Source organism: Lepidochelys kempii, chromosome 12 (assembly GCF_965140265.1).
Source record: "Lepidochelys kempii isolate rLepKem1 chromosome 12, rLepKem1.hap2, whole genome shotgun sequence".
In the NCBI taxonomy this organism is placed as follows: domain Eukaryota; kingdom Metazoa; phylum Chordata; order Testudines; family Cheloniidae; genus Lepidochelys; species Lepidochelys kempii.
Genome location: NC_133267.1, coordinates 43482294 through 43502742, shown reverse-complemented (window position 1 = coordinate 43502742; position 20449 = coordinate 43482294). Strand labels below are relative to the sequence as shown.

Below are 20449 nucleotides of genomic sequence, written 5' to 3'. Positions count from 1 at the left end.
CAAGATTTTAGAATCTGAAGTGCCTTCCAAAATCTGAGAGAGATGAGGTGTGAAACATGCTGTCAGAAGTCTTAAAAGAGTAACACTCTGATGCAGTAACTACAGAACCCGAACCATCAAAAAATAAAATCAACTTACTGCTGGTGGCATCTGACTCAGATGATGAAAATGAACATGCGTCAGTCTGCACTGCTTTGGATTGTAATCAAGAAGAACCCATAATCAACATGGAAGCATGTCCTCTGGAATAGTGGTTGAAGCATGAAGGGGCATCCAAATGTTTAGCGTATCTGGCACGTAAATACCTTGCAGCACCGCTACAACAGTGCCATGCGAACGCCTGTTCTCACTTTCAGGTGACATTGTAAATAAGAAGCGGGCAGCATTATCTCCCGTAAATGTAAACAAACTTGTTTGTCTTCGTGATTGGCTGAACAAGAAGTAGGACTGAGTGGACTTGTAGGCTCTAAAGTTTCGCATTATTTTATTTTTGAGTGCAGTTATGTAAAAAAAATTTATATTTGTGAGTTGCACTTTTACTATAAAGAGATTGCACAACAGTACTTGTATGAGGTGAATTGAAAAATACTATTTCTTATGTTTTTACAGTGCAAATATTTGTAATCCAAAATAATAAAGTGAGCACTGTGCACTTTGTATTCTGGGTGGTAACTGAAATCAATGTATTTGAAAATGTAGAAAAACATCCAAAATATTTAAATAAATAGTATTCTATTACAGCTTAACTGTGCAATTAATCGTGATTATTTTTTAATCTTGCAATTAATGTTTTTAATAGTTTGACAGCCCTAACATATACTTAGTTGAGATTTTGCCCAAACCACTTCCAAAATTAAATTAAATGATTTCCCTCAATTAATATTAACTGTGTATCCAAAACTGATTAAATGTTAGATGATTTAATGCCTTTCTTCAGATGAAGAGTTTAAAATTAGTCTTTATTTCTGCTTCAAGATTTGTTCCTTCAAAAATTGCATACAGAAGTATAAATAACAGACAAGCTTCAAAGGCAGACATATTTGCTGTGGTGAATTTCATTAATAATTGACTCTTCAGTACAACAACTAGAATTTGATTTTAAAAAAAGCTGTAAATTACAGACTGTAGAAGCAGGTCTGTTCCTGTTGTGTGTGTCATGGAGTTACAGAGCATATTCTTCTGAACAGGCTACTACCACGATGATTCCCTCATTCTAATTTTCTACTTCTATTTTCTGTTTTTAGATTCCATACTCCAATGCAAAAGCTCTACTCCAGTGCCTTAACCAAACAGCTGGTAACAACTCTGCCATTCAGATCAGAGCACAGGTAAATCTATTGACAGAATAATTCAGGATTTCACAGCTGACCCAAAGATAGGTCATTTTTAGAAGTAACCCCAGTTCTCTGGGGTTTCCCAGGATGATCTGCACTAATGAAAATTAAATCACAAAAAGATTCAGACAAGTTTTCAAAAAACACAGAGCTGCAAAATAGCTTGGAGGGGTGTCGGGGGGAGAATACAAAGACAACAACAAATCAGGGGATACTAAAAAAAAGAATGCAGAAAGCATGAGAGAATTTATGCCATCTTGATTTCCATGCATTTGTTTTTGAGATGATGTTGAGATTTCCTTAAAATGTTTAATCAGTTGTTATCCTGAGTTTAATCAAGGTTTAAAAATTAAAGTATTAATAAATACAAAAGACATTTTCCATCTCCATTAATTCACCTTTGAAAGACATATAGTTTAACACATAATATTTACAAAATGCAGTGTTCAGAACAGCTCACCTCAGCTGTAAGTCTGCAAACTGACAAATCTCATGCTGCATTTTTCATTTGCTTCACATTCTCCAGTGTGCGAAATTGAAGAAAAAAAACAAAACCTTCCATCACTTGAAAAAAAAAAAAAGCAGCAGCTAGGACTAGGATTAAATTTGACAGCCAAATCTTTTCATGCTACCTGCACGTTGCACAGTAGATAAATAAAATTTCCAAAAAACCTCTCAAAGTAATATGTCTTAGTTTTTCGGATTGAATGATGACCAACTGAACTGGTTTCTTCGTCTTGGCAACACTAAATCCAATGACAAATCTTTTTGCTCTTTCTCAGAATCCAGAAGTTTATAGCCAAGCATATTTATAGCACCTTTGCAGACTTCTTGTACTTTCTTAATTTTTTGGAAGGAAAGAATATTCCTCCAGGCCTGGGAAACGTTAACCGCATCTCGGGAGGTGATTTTGAAGGCTTCCTTTTTCTTTCCTGGTCCCTGGCCATGTGTGATATTATAGATCCAGCTTTCAAGTTTGGGAGTCAGTCTAAGATCTGCAAATTTATACATGTCTCTGATTTCTGATAAGGGATCTTGAACCAGATCTTCAAAACGGATCATCAAATAGCGATCTTTTAGAAATCTTGGAGGTTTCTGAGTAGCTGTTTCATAGATCTGGACATGACTTCTACAAATTTCCTTCATTACTTTATATTTGCTATCCTCCACTTTAGTGCCATTGGTGCTCAGAACAATCCCATTGTCACGAGCTAAGGCTTTTACTGATTGTTCTCGTGACTTGGCAACAGCTCTGGGATCACGCACCAAGTGAATGATTTTGAGATTCAGGGAGAGGTCAGTGAGAAGGGGATAGAGAACTGTCAGATCAAAGAACCGGACCTCCTTGAGGACAATGTGGCTGTAGGTCTTGCAAGCTTCCTCCACCTTGCTGAATGGGTACTTGCCACAAAGGGTCTTGCAGGCCATTTCATTGGTAATGTCGGTGCGTTGAAAGGAATCACAGGCAGGAGCTGAACAGAGTGCCCGACTCACTGCCCACTGGAAGAGATCGGACAAGTTTCTCTTCCAAGGCATGTAGGCATCAAACACAGACATGTCACACTTGAAGACAGACCTGACTAGGTCTCTAACAGCCATATGTAAGACTTTGGCACTGTTCTGGTACATCGTTACCCACACATGCCAGGCAGGTTCCATCAGGTAGAAGACATCAGGGTGTTGGCTAAACAGTTGGCCAACAAAGGAAGATCCTGACCTCCAGGAAGAGAGAATAAGGATGTGCACCCGAGATGGCTTCTCTTCAGACTGAGGCATGAAGCTGCTATGTCGAGCATACATAAATAGTAAGAATCCAGTCTGAATCATAAGGAAAACTACAACAATGGTGCTGGAAAGCCGAAGTCTCACCATACTGGCTGAAGGAAAGCAACTAATACACTGAAAAGGGAGAGGAAAAGGCTGTTTAGTATTTGGTAACAACTGCAGTGGCATAATAATGATACAACTCACAGCAGACAGACTCCTGTAAAAGACTTTTCTTTTTTGTATTTATGTGCTATGTTGGATATAACTTGTTTCTGACTTATGGAGACTGCAGAGTGAGTCTATCGGCAAGAGAGCTGAGACAGGCAGTAAATGGACTGGGAAAAAGGCAGTGCAAGACTGAGCACAGAGTAAAAGAAAGTTTGGAGTGGGTATCTGGTGTTGCAGAGAGTAAGCTGTTCAACTGTTAGCATACAAAAGTAAAGAAAATCTGAGACAGCAGACTGCGTGAAAACCATATGGCTACTGAGCCCATGTGCATTTCACATTTTGATGTGTCAGTTAGCTCACGCTGACCTGAAGTTCTAAACTTGATCTTTAGTCACTTTTTCAGTATTGCTCCCCAAAGGGGCAGTATGCACTAGCTGAGATAAATCCCAACCAGTTGAGATCAGTTTAGGCAGGAGTAGAGCCATAGTCTGAGCCCCAGATGTGCGTAAAAAAACATTTAGAAGAACAAAGTGATTATATGAAGAGACGAATTTTAGGAGGGGAGGCAGCATCTTGAGAACCCCTTGCACAGATGACCCAAAATTTGGACCCCAATCCTACCCTGTAACTCCATGAAGCACAGAAAATGTCAAGACAATCACAGTCTTCATTTTAGAGTCTTTATAACTGTCATCTTTTAAAGATTAAGTGACTCTCAACCTTAACTCTCCTATGAACTTCCACATACATCTCTGCTGATATAGACACCCAAACTATTTTGTTCAATTTTACACATATGAAATGTAAAATATATAAGTATAAAAACTTTTACTTAGTGTCAATAATTAGTTTTTGTAATTCACATGTCTGCCTTGTCTTCTTCCCAGACTCCTTTTGTTTTATGTATTATTGTGGCAATTAAAGGGGCATTGTAAATTTTTGAAAAAATTATACTTCTGTCTGAAACTTTTGTTACAAATTACAACTAAAATTAGTATAATGAAGGAGATTGGAATAGAGAAAAAAATCTCTAATCTAAAGTATGATATAAACTGCAAGGAAGCACATGAAAGAAAAATAAGAACCTCAGTAGAACAGACATTTTCAATACATTAGATTTGTCTCCTATTATTTTGCAGGGAGGGGCCTATTCCAGGAATACACATATACACCCAACACCATCAAAGAGTTATGGAAATAACCATACCACTTTATAAGTTACATAAATTCTCATTTTTTCAAATCATAAACCAACCACAAACCCATTTCACTGGATTTCCTTTCAAAAGATGTATTTCCTCACTTGGAGGGGGTGGGTGGTGTACACTTGCTAATTCTGCTCAAGCTAGTGAGCTAAATATATCAGCGTGGCTTGACAGCACAGACAGCAGCTGAAGCTCACCACCTAAACACAACCCCATCTGAGGTAAGTACTCAGCTGGCTAGCCTGAGCCGCTGCCCATGCCATCACAGCCACACTGCTCATTAGCTTGAGCAGAGCTAGCTTGTGTACATCTACCTGAGGTGGGAACCATACCTCCCAGCTGTTGTGTGGACATATTGATCTTGGGGTGTTACTGGTATTTATATGTATTTCTTGGTATTTAAACATTTGTACTATTTTCAGTTGCATTCCCCAGCCATGCTATTTTGAGGCCACATTAAATCTATCTCCATATTAATTGTGTAACTTGATACATTTTTAAACTCTTTCACAAGTTGTAGCAAAGTAAAGTAAAGTGGGTTTCTCAGAAGAAGCATCACGTATCATCTGAATATAAAGATTTTTTAAAATACTTATTGTTTATTTATATTGATATGCCAGGATTCACCAGATGGTGCTGTTACACAAGTTCTTACAATTTCTTTTTCTTCGCACAGAAATAGCATGCAGTCCTTGCAGAAATGGGGCAATGTTGTTAGTTTTGTAATGCAATTTCTTTTGGAAGAGCTTTTGCAAACAATAGGAGAAATTGCTCTCTGTGCTAATCTCTCTACCTAGAGTTAATTATTTTGGTAGAGTTGCTTCTTGGGAACCAGGCACTAAAGTTTGTGATCAAATTTCTGAAAGAAGGGTTTTCATGCATGTCATATGTGAACACTGTGCTCAAGGACTGGTGTACACAAGAATATACAAGTCCACATCATTGATTTCTCCTCCAACAAGAAGCTAACTGTAGGTCCCCAACAACCGCTACTGGTGATTGGCAAAGGGCTGACAATATCTACCGGTCCCACTCTCAGTTGTGCTGGTCACTATTCAAACACATCATAAAAAAATCCCTGTCCCAAAGAGTTTACAATCCATGTAGAGTGTTTTACAGATACAAGGTGGGAAGGGAAACAGAGGGACAGAGAGATGAAGTGACTCACCCATGTTTCCACAACAGGTCAGTGGCAGAGCAGAAATGGAAGCCAGGTCTCCTGAGTCTCAATCCAGTGCTCCAACAACTAGACCAGTGGTCCCCAAACTGTGGGGTAAGCCCTGCCCTCCAGAGGGGTGCAGAGGAATGTTTGAGGGGGTGCAGTGGGGCTTGGGCCAGCTCCCACGACAGGCGGGAGGAAGCGCCACCCTTGCTCTGCCCCCAGCTCCACTCTGCCTCCACCCCAGCTCCGGCCCCAGCCCCGCTAAAATCTGAACAGGCACACCTTCAAGCTCTCAATAAGGCAGATTGACTCTTGTCAGCTTTCCATCTCTATTGCTATTCACAATGTTTCTCAAGCCCTTACCACAGCCAAAGAAACAAATTCTCCCAAACTCATGCCATACATTTGCTGGTTTTGCTCACCTGCACATGGGGAGTCAGCATGGTCTAGTTCAATGGTCCCCCAAACATAGGGCGTACATGAGCCCCACCCTTTTCAGGGAGGCTAGCCATGCAGACCCAACCCCTTGTGCCCAAGGCCCTGCCCCACCAGCCCCCGCATCCGCTGGAGCCCCGAGCACGCCCCCCCGCACAGCTGGAGGAGCCCTGGCCGAACTGCCCCAGGCCGCCCCCAGTGTTGAGCATCGGCCTGCGGGCTGCCCCCAACATCCGTGCCAGCCAGCCGGCCACTCCCAGCGTTGGTACTAGCACCAGTCCACCGGCCGCTCCCAGCACCAGCCCCAGTGTGGGGCCATTGGCTTCTGGCTGGAGCTGAGCTCCCACCAGCTTGGACGTCAGTTTGGTGGAGAGGGCGCAGCATGGCAGGGCCAGGGCTTGGCTTAGGGGAGGCTTAGCCTCCCCTGGCCTCATCGGTGCTGGAACTAGGGGTGGTGCAGCACTGCCAGGCTGGAAGAGGTTTCCATTATATGCAGTTTTTACAGTTTGGTTCAATGGCTCTCAGCACCCCCACTATAAAAATTGTTTAGCATTCCTTCCTGGTCTATTGTACCCACTGCCCATGTCCCCAAACTTTTTTGGTCATGTCCTCCCCTTACCGGTAATGGAATCTGTCTGGGGCTCCTGGGGGCCCTCCTCCTGGACCCAGCTCCAGCTGCAGCTCTGGCCCTGGCCTCAGCCCTGAGCTCCCAGTCACAGCTCCACTCTCAGCCACGGCCTCAGCTCCTGATCACAGCTCCAGCCTTGGCTTTGGCCTCTGGTCGTGGCCCCATCCTCTGACCACAGCCCCAGCAGGAGGGAGAGACAAATTCCATAACAGATAAGGGGGCACGACAGAAAAAGTTTGGGGACCACTGAACTAGACCATGCTGACTCCCCAGGTACAGATGGGCAAAACCAACAAATGTATAGCATGAGTTTGGGGAATTTGTTCCTTTGGCTATGGTAAGGGTTTGACAAAGCTTGTGAACAGCAATAGAGCCAGAAAGCAGACAAGAGTCAATCTGCCTTATTAGAAGCATGAAGGAGTGCCTGTGCCAGGTAAGATTTCAGTAAGAGAGTTCCTTCATGGTGTTTTGCTACAGTTTAGGCAGATGTGCTGAAACACCAGTGCTTCCCATCTCTCTGTCCGTTTTTAATTTCATTCCCATTGTTTTCTCATTAGTTTCTTGTGAGGGCCATTAGAATTCATAAATAAATCACAGGCAGTAGTTGGGCTTCAAGCCTTTTAAAAAAGCCTCCTCCAAGCTTCCTAGCAGAGACCCATCTTACTCCAACAAGGTGAGCTAGCTGGTCCCTGTCGGTACTACTATTATACTTGTTTCAGAGTAGCATCCGTGTTAGTCTGTATTCGCAAAAAGAAAAGGAGTACTTGTGGCACCTTAGAGACTAACCAATTTATTTGAGCATAAGCTTTCATGAGCTACAGCTCACTTCATTGGATGGATTATACTTGGCACTCCACAGCACCTCACTCCCGAGGACCACAAAGCATTTCAGACATTAATTAATTTTGCATCACAGCCCACAGGACAAACTAGGACAGGATCATTATCCCCATTTTACAGAGAGTGAATGGAGGCACAAACAAGTTGCCACAAGTCACACAGAGACCTGAGGAAGAGCTAGAAAGCTGGTCTCTCCCCCCACAGAAGCTGGTCCAATACAACAGATTCCCTCACCCACCTTAAAGAAAAGGAATACTTGTGGCACCTTAGAGACTAACCAATTTATTTGAGCATAAGCTTTTGTGACCTACAGCTCATGCTCAAATAAATTGGTTAGTCTCTAAGGTGCCACAAGTCCTCCTTTTCTTTTTGTGAATACAGACTAACACGGCTGTTACTCTGAAACCTGACCCACCTTGTCTCTCCAACATCCTGCGGCCCACAGAGCTACAACAAGCTACATGGAGAAACAGGAAAAACCCCTGGGAACCCTGACCCTCAGCCCGTCCTCTCCACTCCCCTTTGCCCCCCAAACTGGCCCCAAATGCCAGTGGAGGGATTGGAGCTGGGACCCGTTGCTGGGGGGCGGCTCCCTGGGGGCCAGTTCTACTGCCCCGGGGCGGCAGGGGAGCCGGGCTCCGGGAGAGTCAGGCGGGTCTCGCCAGGGGGATGGAGCGGGCAAGGGGCGAGCCCAGAAAGGAACGGGGGCTCGAATACACGGAGCGCGCTCCCCGCTAGGAACCAGCGAACTTGCCATGTAACGACCCCAGCCCAGCCGGTACCTGCAGCCGCTTCCTCCGCTCGCTGGAGACGCCGCCGAGGAGGACGCGCAGACAATGAGCCGCTTTCAGACGTGGCTGAGCCCCTGCGCGGCGGGAGGAGCCGGGAAGGGGCCGGTCCGCAGGCAGCGCCCCCCGTGGAGCGGGAGCAGGGGGCCCCGGGAGTCAGACGCGTGGGGCGGAGCGGGGGTCGCTCGGGTGGGTAGGAGCAGGGCTGGGAAGAGCGGAGGGGACGGTATAGCCCTGCGGCCCCTAGTGGGGTGTCACCGTGGGCTGCCCCCGCCCCAAGCGCCGACTCCGCAGCTCCCATTGGCTGGGAACTGTAGCCAATGGGAGCTGCAGGGGTGACACCTGTGGACAGAGACCCCCCGCCCTCGCCCCTAGGAGCTGCTGCCAGAGCAACATGAGGTAAGCACCACCACCCTGACCCCCTTCCGCACCTGGACCCCCAGCCCAGGGCCCACACCCAGCACCCAAACTCCCTCCCAGAGCCCGACCGCCGCACCCTCTCCTGCACCCCAACCCCCTGCCACAATCAAGGTACCTCACTTTATTTTCATTTACTTCCCATTACTTATAATATAGGAGGAAGATTTAAAAAAATGAAAAATGGGGAGGGGGGAGATAAGAGAGAATGTTCTTTTTCTTGGCTGTGTCCTGAGGGGAAGGTTGAAAATAAAGCTGCAAACAGAGCCCCACTAACTCCAAATCCGCCACTGCCTCGGGAGCAGGGGACGAGGACGTTTTGATGTGTCATTGGGCATTGCTGCATTTTCTGTTATTGTCTTTCCCACTTCATTGAGTAATGGACCTACACTGTCCTTAGTCTTCATCTTGCTTCTAATGTAGTTGTAAAAATTTTCTTGTTACCCTTTATGTCCCTAGCTAGTTTAATCTCGTTTTGTGCCTTGGTCTTTCTACTTCTATCCCTACATGCTTGTGTTGTTTTTTTTTAATGCATCCTTCATAATTTAACCTAGTGTCCACTTTTTGTGGGATTCTTTTTTGAGTGTCAGGTGGTTGATGATCTCCTGGTTAAGCCAGAGTGGTTTCTTACCATACTTCCTATTTTTCCTGTGCACTGGGATAGTTTGCTCTTGTGCCCATAATATCTCTGTAAACAACTCTGAAGGTTCCTATACTCTTTTTCTCCCACTTAGACTTGCTTCCCATGGGATCTACCAATTCTCTGAGTTTGCTAAAGTCTGCCTTTTTGAAGTCCATTGTCTTTATTTTGTTTTCCCTCTGACCATTCTTTAGAATTGTGAACTCTATTGTTTCATGATCACTTTCACCCAAGCTGCCTTCCACCTTCAAATTCTCAACCAGTTCATCGCTGTTTGTCAGAATTAAGTCTAGAACAGCCTCTCCCCTAGTCAGTTTCTCCACATTCTGTTAAAAACTGTGACTAAGCTTTCCATAACTGTTGCTCTTCGAGATGTGTTTCATGTGCCCATTCCACTATAGGTGTTTGTGTGCTCCCGTGCACAGCTGTCAGAGTTTTTACCTTTAGCAGAACCTGACAGAGTGGCCCGAGTGCCCTCTGCTGTCTTGTGCACATTGCATGGGCATAAAGGACTGAGCTGCCCCAGACCCCCTCAGTTCCCTCCTATTGGGATTACTCCAAAAGAGTGGGGAAGGAGGGTGGGTCGTGGAATGGACACGTGTAACACACCTGTTTTTTCTTCAAGTGATTGCACACATCCATTCTACTGGAGTTGACTCACAAGCAGTCCATGTGGAAGTGGGTTCACAGTCTATTCCAACAAGGACTGGAGGACCACTCATCCAAATTTAGCATCATCTCTAGATTGTTGAGATTGTATAATGGGAAGCAAACTTGTGATAGGAAGAACAGGTTGCCACTTGCCAAACATCTAATATGGGCACATGAACCAGAAGTGCCACAGAAGCCACTTCGGATCTAGCTAAATGACCCAATACTCTGTCCAGCAGTTCCATGTTAGCCAATTGGTAACACAGGTGAATACAACCAGCTATCCATGAAAAAATCCTTTGTGTGGAAATGGGCTGCCCTTCATTCTGTCCTCAAATTCAAAAAACAATTGAGACAAAGACCAAAACACTTAAAGTTCTTCTGTCTAGAGTGTGCAGTAACTCCTCTCCCTTTTCTCACACACACACCCCAAACCCACTTACCAGAAGGAGAGTGGGTTGTGTGTGTGTGTGTGGGGGGGGTGGTGGTGGTGGTGAGAAAACCTGGATTTGTGCTGGAAATGGCCCAACTTGATTATCGTACACATTGTAAGGAGAGTGATCACTTTAGATAAGCTATTACCAGCAGGAGAGTGGGGTGGGAGGAGGTATTTTTTCATGCTTTGTGTGTATATAAAAAGATCTTTTACACTTTCCACAGTATGCATCCGATGAAGTGAGCTGTAGCTCACAAAAGCTTATGCTCAAATAAATTGGTTAGTTTCTAAGGTGCCACAAGTACTCCTTTTCTTTCTCTTACTGTGACAGTCTGAGGCCCTCTTCTTAGGCTAAGGCCTTTGGCTAAGCAACAGAGGCAGCCATAAGCTGGGAAGCAAACCTCACATCCCAAACTAGTCACATTGAAATAAGGTGCTATTGGGCTGTTAGGAATACAATCCTGTCCTGAGCCCCCAGAGAAAGGGAAGTGCCTAGAAGATGTAAAAGGAAACTTAGTTTCATAGCATCCTGTCTGGCAAGAACTCACTTATCAATAGCTGAGATGTGAAATCCTCATTTCTGAGTTTGTTCTATCACTGTAGTCCCCATTTCCCCATTGTTTGTCTGTATAATCTCTGTCTGGTTCTGTGATTGTTTCTGTCAGCTGTATAATTAATTTTGCTGGGTGTAAACTAATTAAGGTGGTGGGATATAATTGGTTAAATAATCATGTTACAATATGTTAGGATTGGTTAGTTAAATTTCAGTAAAATGATTGGTTAAGGTATAGCTAAGCAGAAGTCAAGTTTTACTATATAGTCTGCAATCAATCAGGGGTGGGGGAATTGGAATCATGTTTGGCTAAGGGCAGGAATGGGAACAGGGACAGAGGTGTAAGGCTCTGTGGTGTCAGAGCTGGGAAGGGGGACACTGGAATCATGAAGGAGGGAAGGAAGGAAACTGGAATCATGCTTGCTGGAAGGTCACCCCAATAAACATCGAATTGTTTGCACCTTTGGACTTTGGGTATTGTTGCTCTCTGTTCATGTGAGAAGGACCAGGGAAGTAAGTGGGTGAAGGAATAAGTCTCCTATCAATTATCATAAGGCTTTGGGAAGAACATCTGTACATAAATTGATATGAAAAGAGGAAAACACTTTCGTAAGGAACCTTGAATGGGAACAAAGGCAGACTTTATCTGTGTAAAAAAACCTTGTATATGGAGGATGTGATATTAATGCCCTCAACTCCCCTAATCTCATGGCTGATGTAATGGCTATTAAAAATGCTGCCTTCATAGAAAGATGTAACAGAGAGCAGGTTGCTAGAGGCTCAAAGAGGCCCATCAGCTTTGTTAAGACTAAGTTCAGTCTCCATGTTGGAATAGTGCTCTGTATAAGTGGAAACATCCTGTCCAAGCTAAGACATTATCTGATTAAAATATGACCATATCGATCATTGTTGCAACCACTATTATTTATTTGCAACAAATCTTGTACAAAATGTGGCATGTAAGATGTCTATGAAAAAGTTATGATTTGCTCATTATGATTATGCTATCCGCATGCATGTATCTTTTTTGTATTTGAAGTTATAAGTATTCGCCCTATACCTGAACTTCAAATGTTTGCTCCTGGGGTAATGCCCCACAAGGTATTTAGCTTGCACAACTTGGAGGGACTATTCAAATTAAGTGGCTCATAAAGAAATACTTAACTAACAATGGGCCATGGGAGATGCCCATCTGAATGGACTCTCCTATAAACATACTGTCTGAAGTATAGGTAATGGCTTCCTGCTATAACTAAGTGAAATTGGGCATAGACAGGTGACTTGCCCATGTGACTCCAAACTCCCATCTTTTACCTGTAATTTTCCACTAGCTGTGCTAAGGTCTTTGTTTAAAACAATGGGTTTCCCTCCACATGGTGTCCTAGAGACACCTCCATTTTGCCTCTTTCCTGCTCAAACCTCTAAACTATGAACTTATACTAATGGAAGCATTCTAACCAAGGGACTGAGGTCCTTCCAATGATTTGAAAGCAACCAGAAACTTATCAAGGCAGCAGTTTATTCCATCACTGCTACAAGCCTAAACCAAAAACTTTGCAATTTACAGTATGTATTTAATTCCTTTAACCATTTTAACTCTCACCTTTCTCTTTCTTTCTTTTTATAAATAAACTTTTAAATACTAAAGGACTGGCATCAGCGTAAATTTTTGGGTAAGATCTGAGTTATATATTGACCTGGGTTTGTAGCTGGTCCTTTGGGATCAGAAGAACCTGTTATTTGATTAAATTGGTTTTAAAGAACCAGTCATCTCTAAGTCTAATGTTTTCAGTGGTAATACAAGGACTGAAATGCCTAATGAAACTGCTTTTATGACTTCTTGTTAGCCAGTGTTGTAAAACAGAAGTTTACTTTTGTTGTTGGTTTGGTATATCCTATGGGGGATTAGCCACCAGTCTTGGGGTGTTTTTGCCCTATTTCTCAGAACTTTGTCCTGAATTTGGCATTCTCAGTTGTGACCCAAAAAGGCACGGTTACAGTGGCGTAGTCAGCAGGATCCTGCTTTGAGCAGAGGGTTGGACTAGATGACCTCCTGAGGTCCCTTCCAACCCTGATATTCTATGATTCTATGATCCACAGAACCAGGTCAATTAAGCTTTGGATCAAAACATCATGCTATTCAAAATTTGCATTTTGATATTGAGAGTTTTAAAGGTTAAAGATCAGTGACCATAAGCCAGAAGGCATCAGCAGAAGCAATCAAACTGCAGGCCCTGTGTATTGAACCTGTACAAAGAATGGCATATTTTCGAATGCAAGAAAAGCAAGCTGCAGAGAAAGCTAAACAAGCTGAAGAGAGGGTTCACCAGATGCAACAAGAAAATGGCAGACTTAAGCTCCAAATTAAAAAAGCAATGGAAAAACAGCAAAAACGGTATCACCTTGAAAGTCCAGTTTATAACATATGATTCTAAACTGTTGCCTGTGTTTAACTAGTTTTTCTTTTGCCAGGGAAAAGGTCTGTCTAACCTGGAGAAGGTGGAAAATAGCTGTTTGTCTGTGCAGAAGAGCAGTTTATATGTGAATAAAGTTTCTAAATGTCTAATATCTCAGAAGTGAATCTGGAATTAGATGAAGCACAGGGAGAACTCGTTGATCAGGAAAATGTTTCTCTAGAGCGGATTAAGGTTGATGGTCAGGTTAAAGTCCTAATTGAGGAAAAAAGGGGTAGATTTTTTGTGGATGATGGATTGTAGGCAAATAAAGCTTGTGAAAGTAAGCCTGAACAAGGTAGAAGTGATTTGTTTGAAGTAGTTCAGTGTAATAAGACTATCTGTGGAGAATAACCACCAGTTTGGGTTGTTTCAGAGCCGTGTTAGTCTGTATTCGCAAAAAGAAAAGGAGTACTTGTGGCACCTTAGAGACTAACCAATTTATTTGAGCATAAGTTTGGGTTGTGTCTGCCCTATTTCTCACCAGTTTGTCCTCAATTTGGTATTCTCAGTTGTGTCCCATAGAGGCATGGTTACACAAGCCCTTTAAAAATCTTACAGCCATCAGGTTGGAAAAAGGGAAGTAGTTATCCACAGGCAGATCAAATGCCAATATAGCTGCTCGGTGTACACTAATTGAGCTGCTCACTAAACCTGGATATTTCAGATACAAAAGATAGTCCAGCACATGCTGAATAGATGCAAGGATTGGGGAGAACCCTTTCAGCCTCGACCCGACAGAAAACCTTTTCCACTTAGCAAGGTAACTTGTCCTTGTTGATGTTTTTCTACTCTTCAGCAGTACCTCCTGCAACTCTCTGGAGCAGGATGCCTCCGCCGATGTTAGCGATGAAGTCTCTAGGCCCTCTGGGGACGAGCTTGGAGGTTAGGTTGAAAGAGGTGGCTGCGATTCTGCAAAACTAAGTCTGTGTGAAGTGGGAATAACAGTGGGGGACTGATTGAGAGGTCCACGAGCTATGAAAACCAGTGCTGAGGGGGCCATGTAGGGGCGATCAGTATAAGACTGGCCTTGTCCTGTTTAATCTTGCACAGAACTCTGGGCAGAAGAGGGATGGGAAGAAAAGCATAGAGCAGACTCTCTGATTATGGAAGTAGAAAAGAACTGGTCAGTGAGCTGGGGCTGTCTCCTGCTCTGGAGCAGAACTGGTGACATTTTGTGTTGTCCTTTGTTGCAAACAGATCCACTTGGGGAGCTCCCTAGAGCTGGAAAATGGACCTTGCGACATCTGGGCAAAAGGAACACTTGTGGTGATGAATAAAAAACCTGCTCAGGGGATCTGCCAGCATATTTGGACTCCCAGGAGGTGGGCTGCTTTCAGAAGTATAGAGTTGCTGATACAGAAGTCCCAGAGCAGGATTGCTTTTCGGCGGAGTAGTGAGGACCAGGCTCCCCATTGCTTGTTTACATAGAACATGGTGATTGTACTGTTGGTCTGCATCAATCCACCCCTTTCGCTGATGCAAGGAGGGAACAACATGCAAGCTAAAGGAATAAACAGCAGGGAGCAGGGGGCTATGCATAGACTGAGATCTTGGGGAGACCAGAGACCCTGTGTCAACAGGTGTCCCATGTGAGCCCCAGCACCCCAGCTACAAGGCATCCATTTATGACGAAGTGGGACTGTTCTTAATGTTTCCTCTGAATACTGTAGGGTGCCTCAGTTTCTCCTATGCATTTCTTAAGTCTCTAGGTGGTGGGATAAGGGCGTGTAATTGTTGCAGAGCAAAGAGCCAGTGTACATAAATGGCTGACACTCTGTCTCCTGGCAACTGATGGCCTGGGCCCTTCCCCCCTGCAAGGTGATAGCTAAAGGGTTGGAGAAGAAAGGAATCAGGTGACCTCCTGGCCCGGGAAAGAGACAAAGCCCAGAGGAGGAGGGGCTGGAGGGGGAGTCAGTTTGGGCTGGCTGGGGACGTGAAGTGGACAAAGCCCAGAGGAGGAGGGGCTGGAGGGGGAGTCAGTTTGGGCTGGCTGGGGACGTGAAGTGGAGACGTGGTTGTCTGGCTCACTGCCCCCAAAATGGACCCAGCTGAGGGGTCCTGTTCTTTGTACCTACAAGCTCTGTTTTAGACAGTGTTCCTGTCATCTAATAAACCTCTGTTTTACTGGCTGGCTAAGAGTCACATCTGACTGTGAAGTTGGGGTGCAGGAACTCGCTGGGGGAAGTGCATGGAGGGACAGAGGATGCTGAATGCTCCAAGGTCAGACCCAGGAAGGTGGAAGCTGTGGTAGCTTTTTGCCTGAAGACAGACTGCTCTCAGAGAGGAGACTTCACTCGAGTCCTGACTGGCTTCGTAGGGAGCAGTTCCAGAGCATTGCCCGGGGACTCCGTGACACCATTACTAAGGAAAGAGAGTGCTGAGATGGGGCTAAAGCAGGGATGGGCAAACTTTTTGTCCCAAGGGCCACATCTGGGTGGGGAAATTGTAAGCAGGGCCATGAATGTAGGGCTGGGGCAGGGGGTTGGGGTGCGAGTGAGGGGTGTGGGAGGGTGTGCGGTGTGCAGGAAAGGGCTCAGGGCAAGAGTGCAGGAAGGATGCGGGGTGCAGCAGGGGTCTCAGGGGGTTGGGGTGCATGAGGCTTGTGGCAGGGGTCTCAGGGCAAGGGGTTGGGGTGCAGCAGGGGTTTGGGGGCTCAGGGCAGGGGTTTGGGGTGCAGGAGGAGCTGTGGGGGGCGGTGCCTGCAGGTGAGGGCAGCACACAGAGCCCTCTGCTCCCCTCCCTCCCCGGGACGTGGTGCTGGCTGCTTCCAGGAGTGGTGCGGGGCCAGGGCAGGCAGGAAGCTTGCCTTGGCCCTGCTGCACCATGGGTCTGGCAATCCTGTGTGCTCGATTGCAGGCCCTGATGGGCCAAATCTGGCCCAGAGGACATAGTTTGCCCTCCCCTGGGCTAAAGGAACTCCCCTGCATACACTGGTTGGGTCTAGCCACAATCTAGGGACAGATATGTTCGTGCACATACCAAATGTTAGTTTCCTCCTCTTCCAGTCCTGCTGCTTTCAAGCACCCTCCTCCCCATTCCCACTCTTTCATTCTGTTGGGAACACTGGGGCATGGCCACTAGGTAACTCGAGGGGATGGAAGACCACGAGTGTCGATGAAGCCCCCTCGCACTAGGCCCCGGTGTCCTTGGCCCCCCCCCCTCCTGCCTGGAGGCACTCGCAGCAGCTCTGCGTGCTAGGCCCAAGTGTCCTTGGCCCCCCCGCCTGGAGGCACACACAGCAGTTATGCTGAGAATCTGGAACAGTATGTTGCAGAGTCAGACTGCCTGAAACTAAGCAAGGCCAAACAGGGGAGATATGGAAGAACAATGCTGAATAAAGCAGCTTTATGTATAGTTTAACAAATGATACAGAAAATCAGGGAACTAGCTGGGAACTGGATTGGCTGGCTATATGGATACTTGGAGCAGCTTGCTATTGGATAAGTATGCTGGGAAAAAGGATGTATAAAAGCCTGTGTAACTTCCTGCTCTGTTGTACAGGATATGAGATTCAAATCTCCCTGTACCTTTTTGAAGCTTCAAATAAACTTTTCTGCTTCTCCACCCCGTTGTGATTATTGGGTGTAGCACACCGGGTAACGAACCAACTCAAGCTGTTGTTCAGCCTCTCGGCACTGGGTGCCGGCAACAGCTTTTGGCGTCCCTGGGTGGGCGATGAGGCTGCAATTTAGCCTTGCCCGGACCCCTCCTGGAGGTTGAGGATTGCGGCGAGAACCAACGCCCAGTGCGCACCGGTGAGTTCATCGGGGGCCTCGGAGAAGACGGGATTTGATCGACCCCAGAGGGCACAACGGTGCAACGCACTCATATAGTGGAGAAGCTGTTGTGGACGGCGGTGAAGAACCGGTCCCTTAGACGTGGGGGAGGAGCAGCTGCAGGCCACGGTGAAGAACCGGTCCCTTGGATAAGGTAGGAACCTTTTAAAATCCGGATTATATGCTCTGTTGGAACCTGGGGACGCCCAGAGTTACCCTGTAGGTATGGGACAGGGACAGAGCTCAGAGGTTAGGGCACGGTGTACGCCCCTAGAGTGCATTCTAGCAAACTGGAAGGTATTTGGTGCGGATCCGATGACTAAGAGCCAATTAAAATGATTCTGTACAGTTGACTGGCCTCAATATCAACTAGAGGACCAGGAGTGGTGGCCACCAGGAGGGTCAATTAATTACAACACGATCCTTCAGTTACTCCTGTTCTGTCAGAGAACAAGGAAATGGAATGAACATATGTATGCGCATTTGTTTCTGACTTTATGTACTCGACCAGATATTTTACAGTGCTGTAATCTGACTCCAACTGGTTCGGTAGCAGCTAATGTTAGTCCCCAGACCCCCACCCCCACTGTAATGGCAGAGCTGGTGTCCCCTTCGGCCCCTACACCCACACCTTGTAAGTCCCCAGTAGTTGGCCTATACCCCTTAATCACCGAAACTAAAGTCGCCCGGTCTGGATCAGACAGGCGTCCTGCCACAACTATGCAGGTTTATACTCATGTGCCCTTTAATCCTGTGGATTTGGCTGCTTTCAAAGCACAGGCAGGAGAGTTTTCCACCAACCCAAGCAGGTTTATATCAGTCTTTGAGGGGTGCCTCAGTAGTCACAAGCCGGACTGGGATGATTGTAATGTCCTCCTGCGAACCCTACTGTCTGAGGTTGAAAGACAACAGGTTGTGTCCAAGGCAAGGGAGGAGGCGCAGAGACGGTATGACCGGGATCGTATTAATGTCCCTGACCCGGATGCACAAGTCCCCCGAGCAGACCCCAGGTGGGATCCAAATGATCCTGGGGATATGACCCGCCTTACCTCCTATAAGGAGTTGCTTTTACATGGACTCCGTCACTCGGCTGTCCGACATAATAATTGGGCAAAGCCATATGAAGTAATGCAGGATTTAAAAGAAAGCCCAGGGGCCTTTCTACAGCGTATTCGGGACACCATTCGACAGAACACTAATGCAGACCCCGAAGATCAGGCAACTGAGTCAATTATTAAGGGAATTTTTACGAGCAGAGCAGCCCCTGATATTAAGAGAAAGTTACAAAAAAAGGAGGATTTAATGGGTATGACCATGGCACAAATTTTAGAGACTGCAAACCGAGCTTATAGTCTGAGAGAGACAGAGAAGGAGAGAAAGCAAGTGAGATTGATGGTAACAGCGGTACAGGCCGGCACTAAGAGAAGTGGCCGGGGAGGAAGGGGCCGTGGATGCGACCGTCCGGGCCTGCAGGAGAGACGACTGGGTCGCAACCAGTGTGCCCTGTGTCAACAGGAGGGACACTGGAAAAATGAGTGCCCAAAGAGGAAAGAAAAGGGAGGTGCCCCTATGATGGCGATGGTGGAGCAGGAATAGGGGTGTCAGGGGAGACGGACCACCCTACCCCCGGAACACCGAGTAAAGATGCGGGTGGGAAGCTCAGAAATAGATTTTTTAGTGGACTCTGGAGCGGCCCGAACTGCTGTAAATCAGCCTCTTCAGTTGCCAGTAGCAGATTCCCTTACTGTGGTGGGAGCCACAGGCAGGGACACCAAGTGCCCAGTGTATGCCCCAGCGGAATGTGCTTTGGGAGACAGGACTATATCCCACAAGCTGGTATACCTCCCTGAGTGTCCAACACCTCTGCTGGGACGGGATCTACTTTGTCGCCTTGGTGCCACCCTGCATTTTACTGAGGACGAAATAACCCTTACCTTACCCCCTGAGAATGCCTGGATCATGACCCTTGCAGTTGAGCCCTCAGCCATGCAAGCCCCAGAATGGAGTCTGTGGGAAGACCAGGTGTACCCCCTCGTATGGGCATCAGGGATTCCAGGAAAGGCCACCCACCAGACCCCTATTACTATTCAGCTCATACCAGGGAAAGGCCCAGTGCAAGTAAAACAGTATCCAATCAAGAGGGAAGCCAGAGAAGGTTTACAGGAAAATATAGATCGATTCCTAATGTATGGTATTCTCTGGGAATGTCAGTCAGCCTGGAACACTCCCATTCTACCCGTACAGAAGCCTGATGGCATGTATCGGCTGGTACAGGACCTAAGGGCAGTCAATGAACGGGTTAAGACTCTGCACCCTCTTGTCCCTAACCCGTACACCTTATTGGCTTCTATAGGGGGACAGTATACCCATTTTTCAGTCCTTGATCTGAAAGATGCTTTCTTTACCATCCCAGTTGCCATCCCATCACAGGAGATCTTCTCCTTCGAGTGGGAGGACCGAAAAAGGGTTAAAAAGCAACTTTGCTGGACAGTGTTGGCCCAGGGATTTAAAAACTCTCCCACCCTTTTTGGCCAGGCTCTGGCCAGGGACCTACAGGAGTGGGATAATGAGGAGGCTCTCCTTCTGCAGTATGTAGATGATTTGTTAATTGCCACTGTGGGCCAAAAACCCTGCCTTAAAGCCACCGTGAGCCTCCTGAATTTTATTGGACTCTGGGGATATCGTGTAGCACGGAGTAAGGCTCAAATTACCCTCCCAGAGGTACGGTACCTCGGGTTTCACATATGGCAAGGGGAGCGTCAGCTTTCAAGCGAAAGAAAGGAAGCTATCTGTCAAGTTCCTACCGCAAGTAACCGTAAGCGGCTCAGGGCATTTTTGGGTATGGCAGGCTTTTGCAGGATATGGATCCCAGAGTTTGGACTGTGGGCTAAACCCCTGTACGACTGTGTAAAAGGAGCAGATCATGACCCCTTCTATTGGACCCCAGAGGCTGACAGGGCATTTAAAATCCTGAAAAGAAAATTGATGGAAGCCCCGGCTCTGGGCCTGCCAGATCTCTCTAAGCCGTTTCAGTTGTATGTACATGAACGAAGGGGGGTGGCCCTAGGAGTGCTTACACATCTGTTAGGAGCATGGAAGCGTCCTGTGGCTTATTTTTCTAAGCAATTGGATCAGGTTGCAAAGGGTTGGCCGGCATGTTTACGGGCGGTCGCAGCTACTGCCCTATTGCTTG

At 46.2% G+C, this 20449-nt stretch overlaps 1 protein-coding gene across 3 annotated transcripts; it reads right to left on the bottom strand.

The window, feature by feature from the left end:
* Positions 1-850: 850 nt before the first annotated feature.
* On the bottom strand, positions 851-8454 carry LOC140896488 (carbohydrate sulfotransferase 5-like). Of its 3 annotated transcripts, XM_073308409.1 has the most exons (3): positions 8322-8454; positions 6691-6867; positions 851-3233 (listed from the first exon to the last, which is right to left on the bottom strand). In XM_073308409.1, exon 3 carries the CDS (start codon positions 3204-3206, stop codon positions 2025-2027), a length of 1182 nt encoding a protein of 393 aa, XP_073164510.1. In that variant the 5' UTR covers positions 3207-3233; positions 6691-6867; positions 8322-8454; the 3' UTR covers positions 851-2024. The 3 variants fall into 3 exon arrangements, with proteins under 3 accessions (XP_073164510.1, XP_073164508.1, XP_073164509.1); XM_073308407.1 differs by lacking the exon at positions 6691-6867; XM_073308408.1 differs by lacking the exons at positions 6691-6867; positions 8322-8454 and adding an exon at positions 5643-5881.
* Between the last annotated feature and the right edge of the window lie 11995 nt (positions 8455-20449).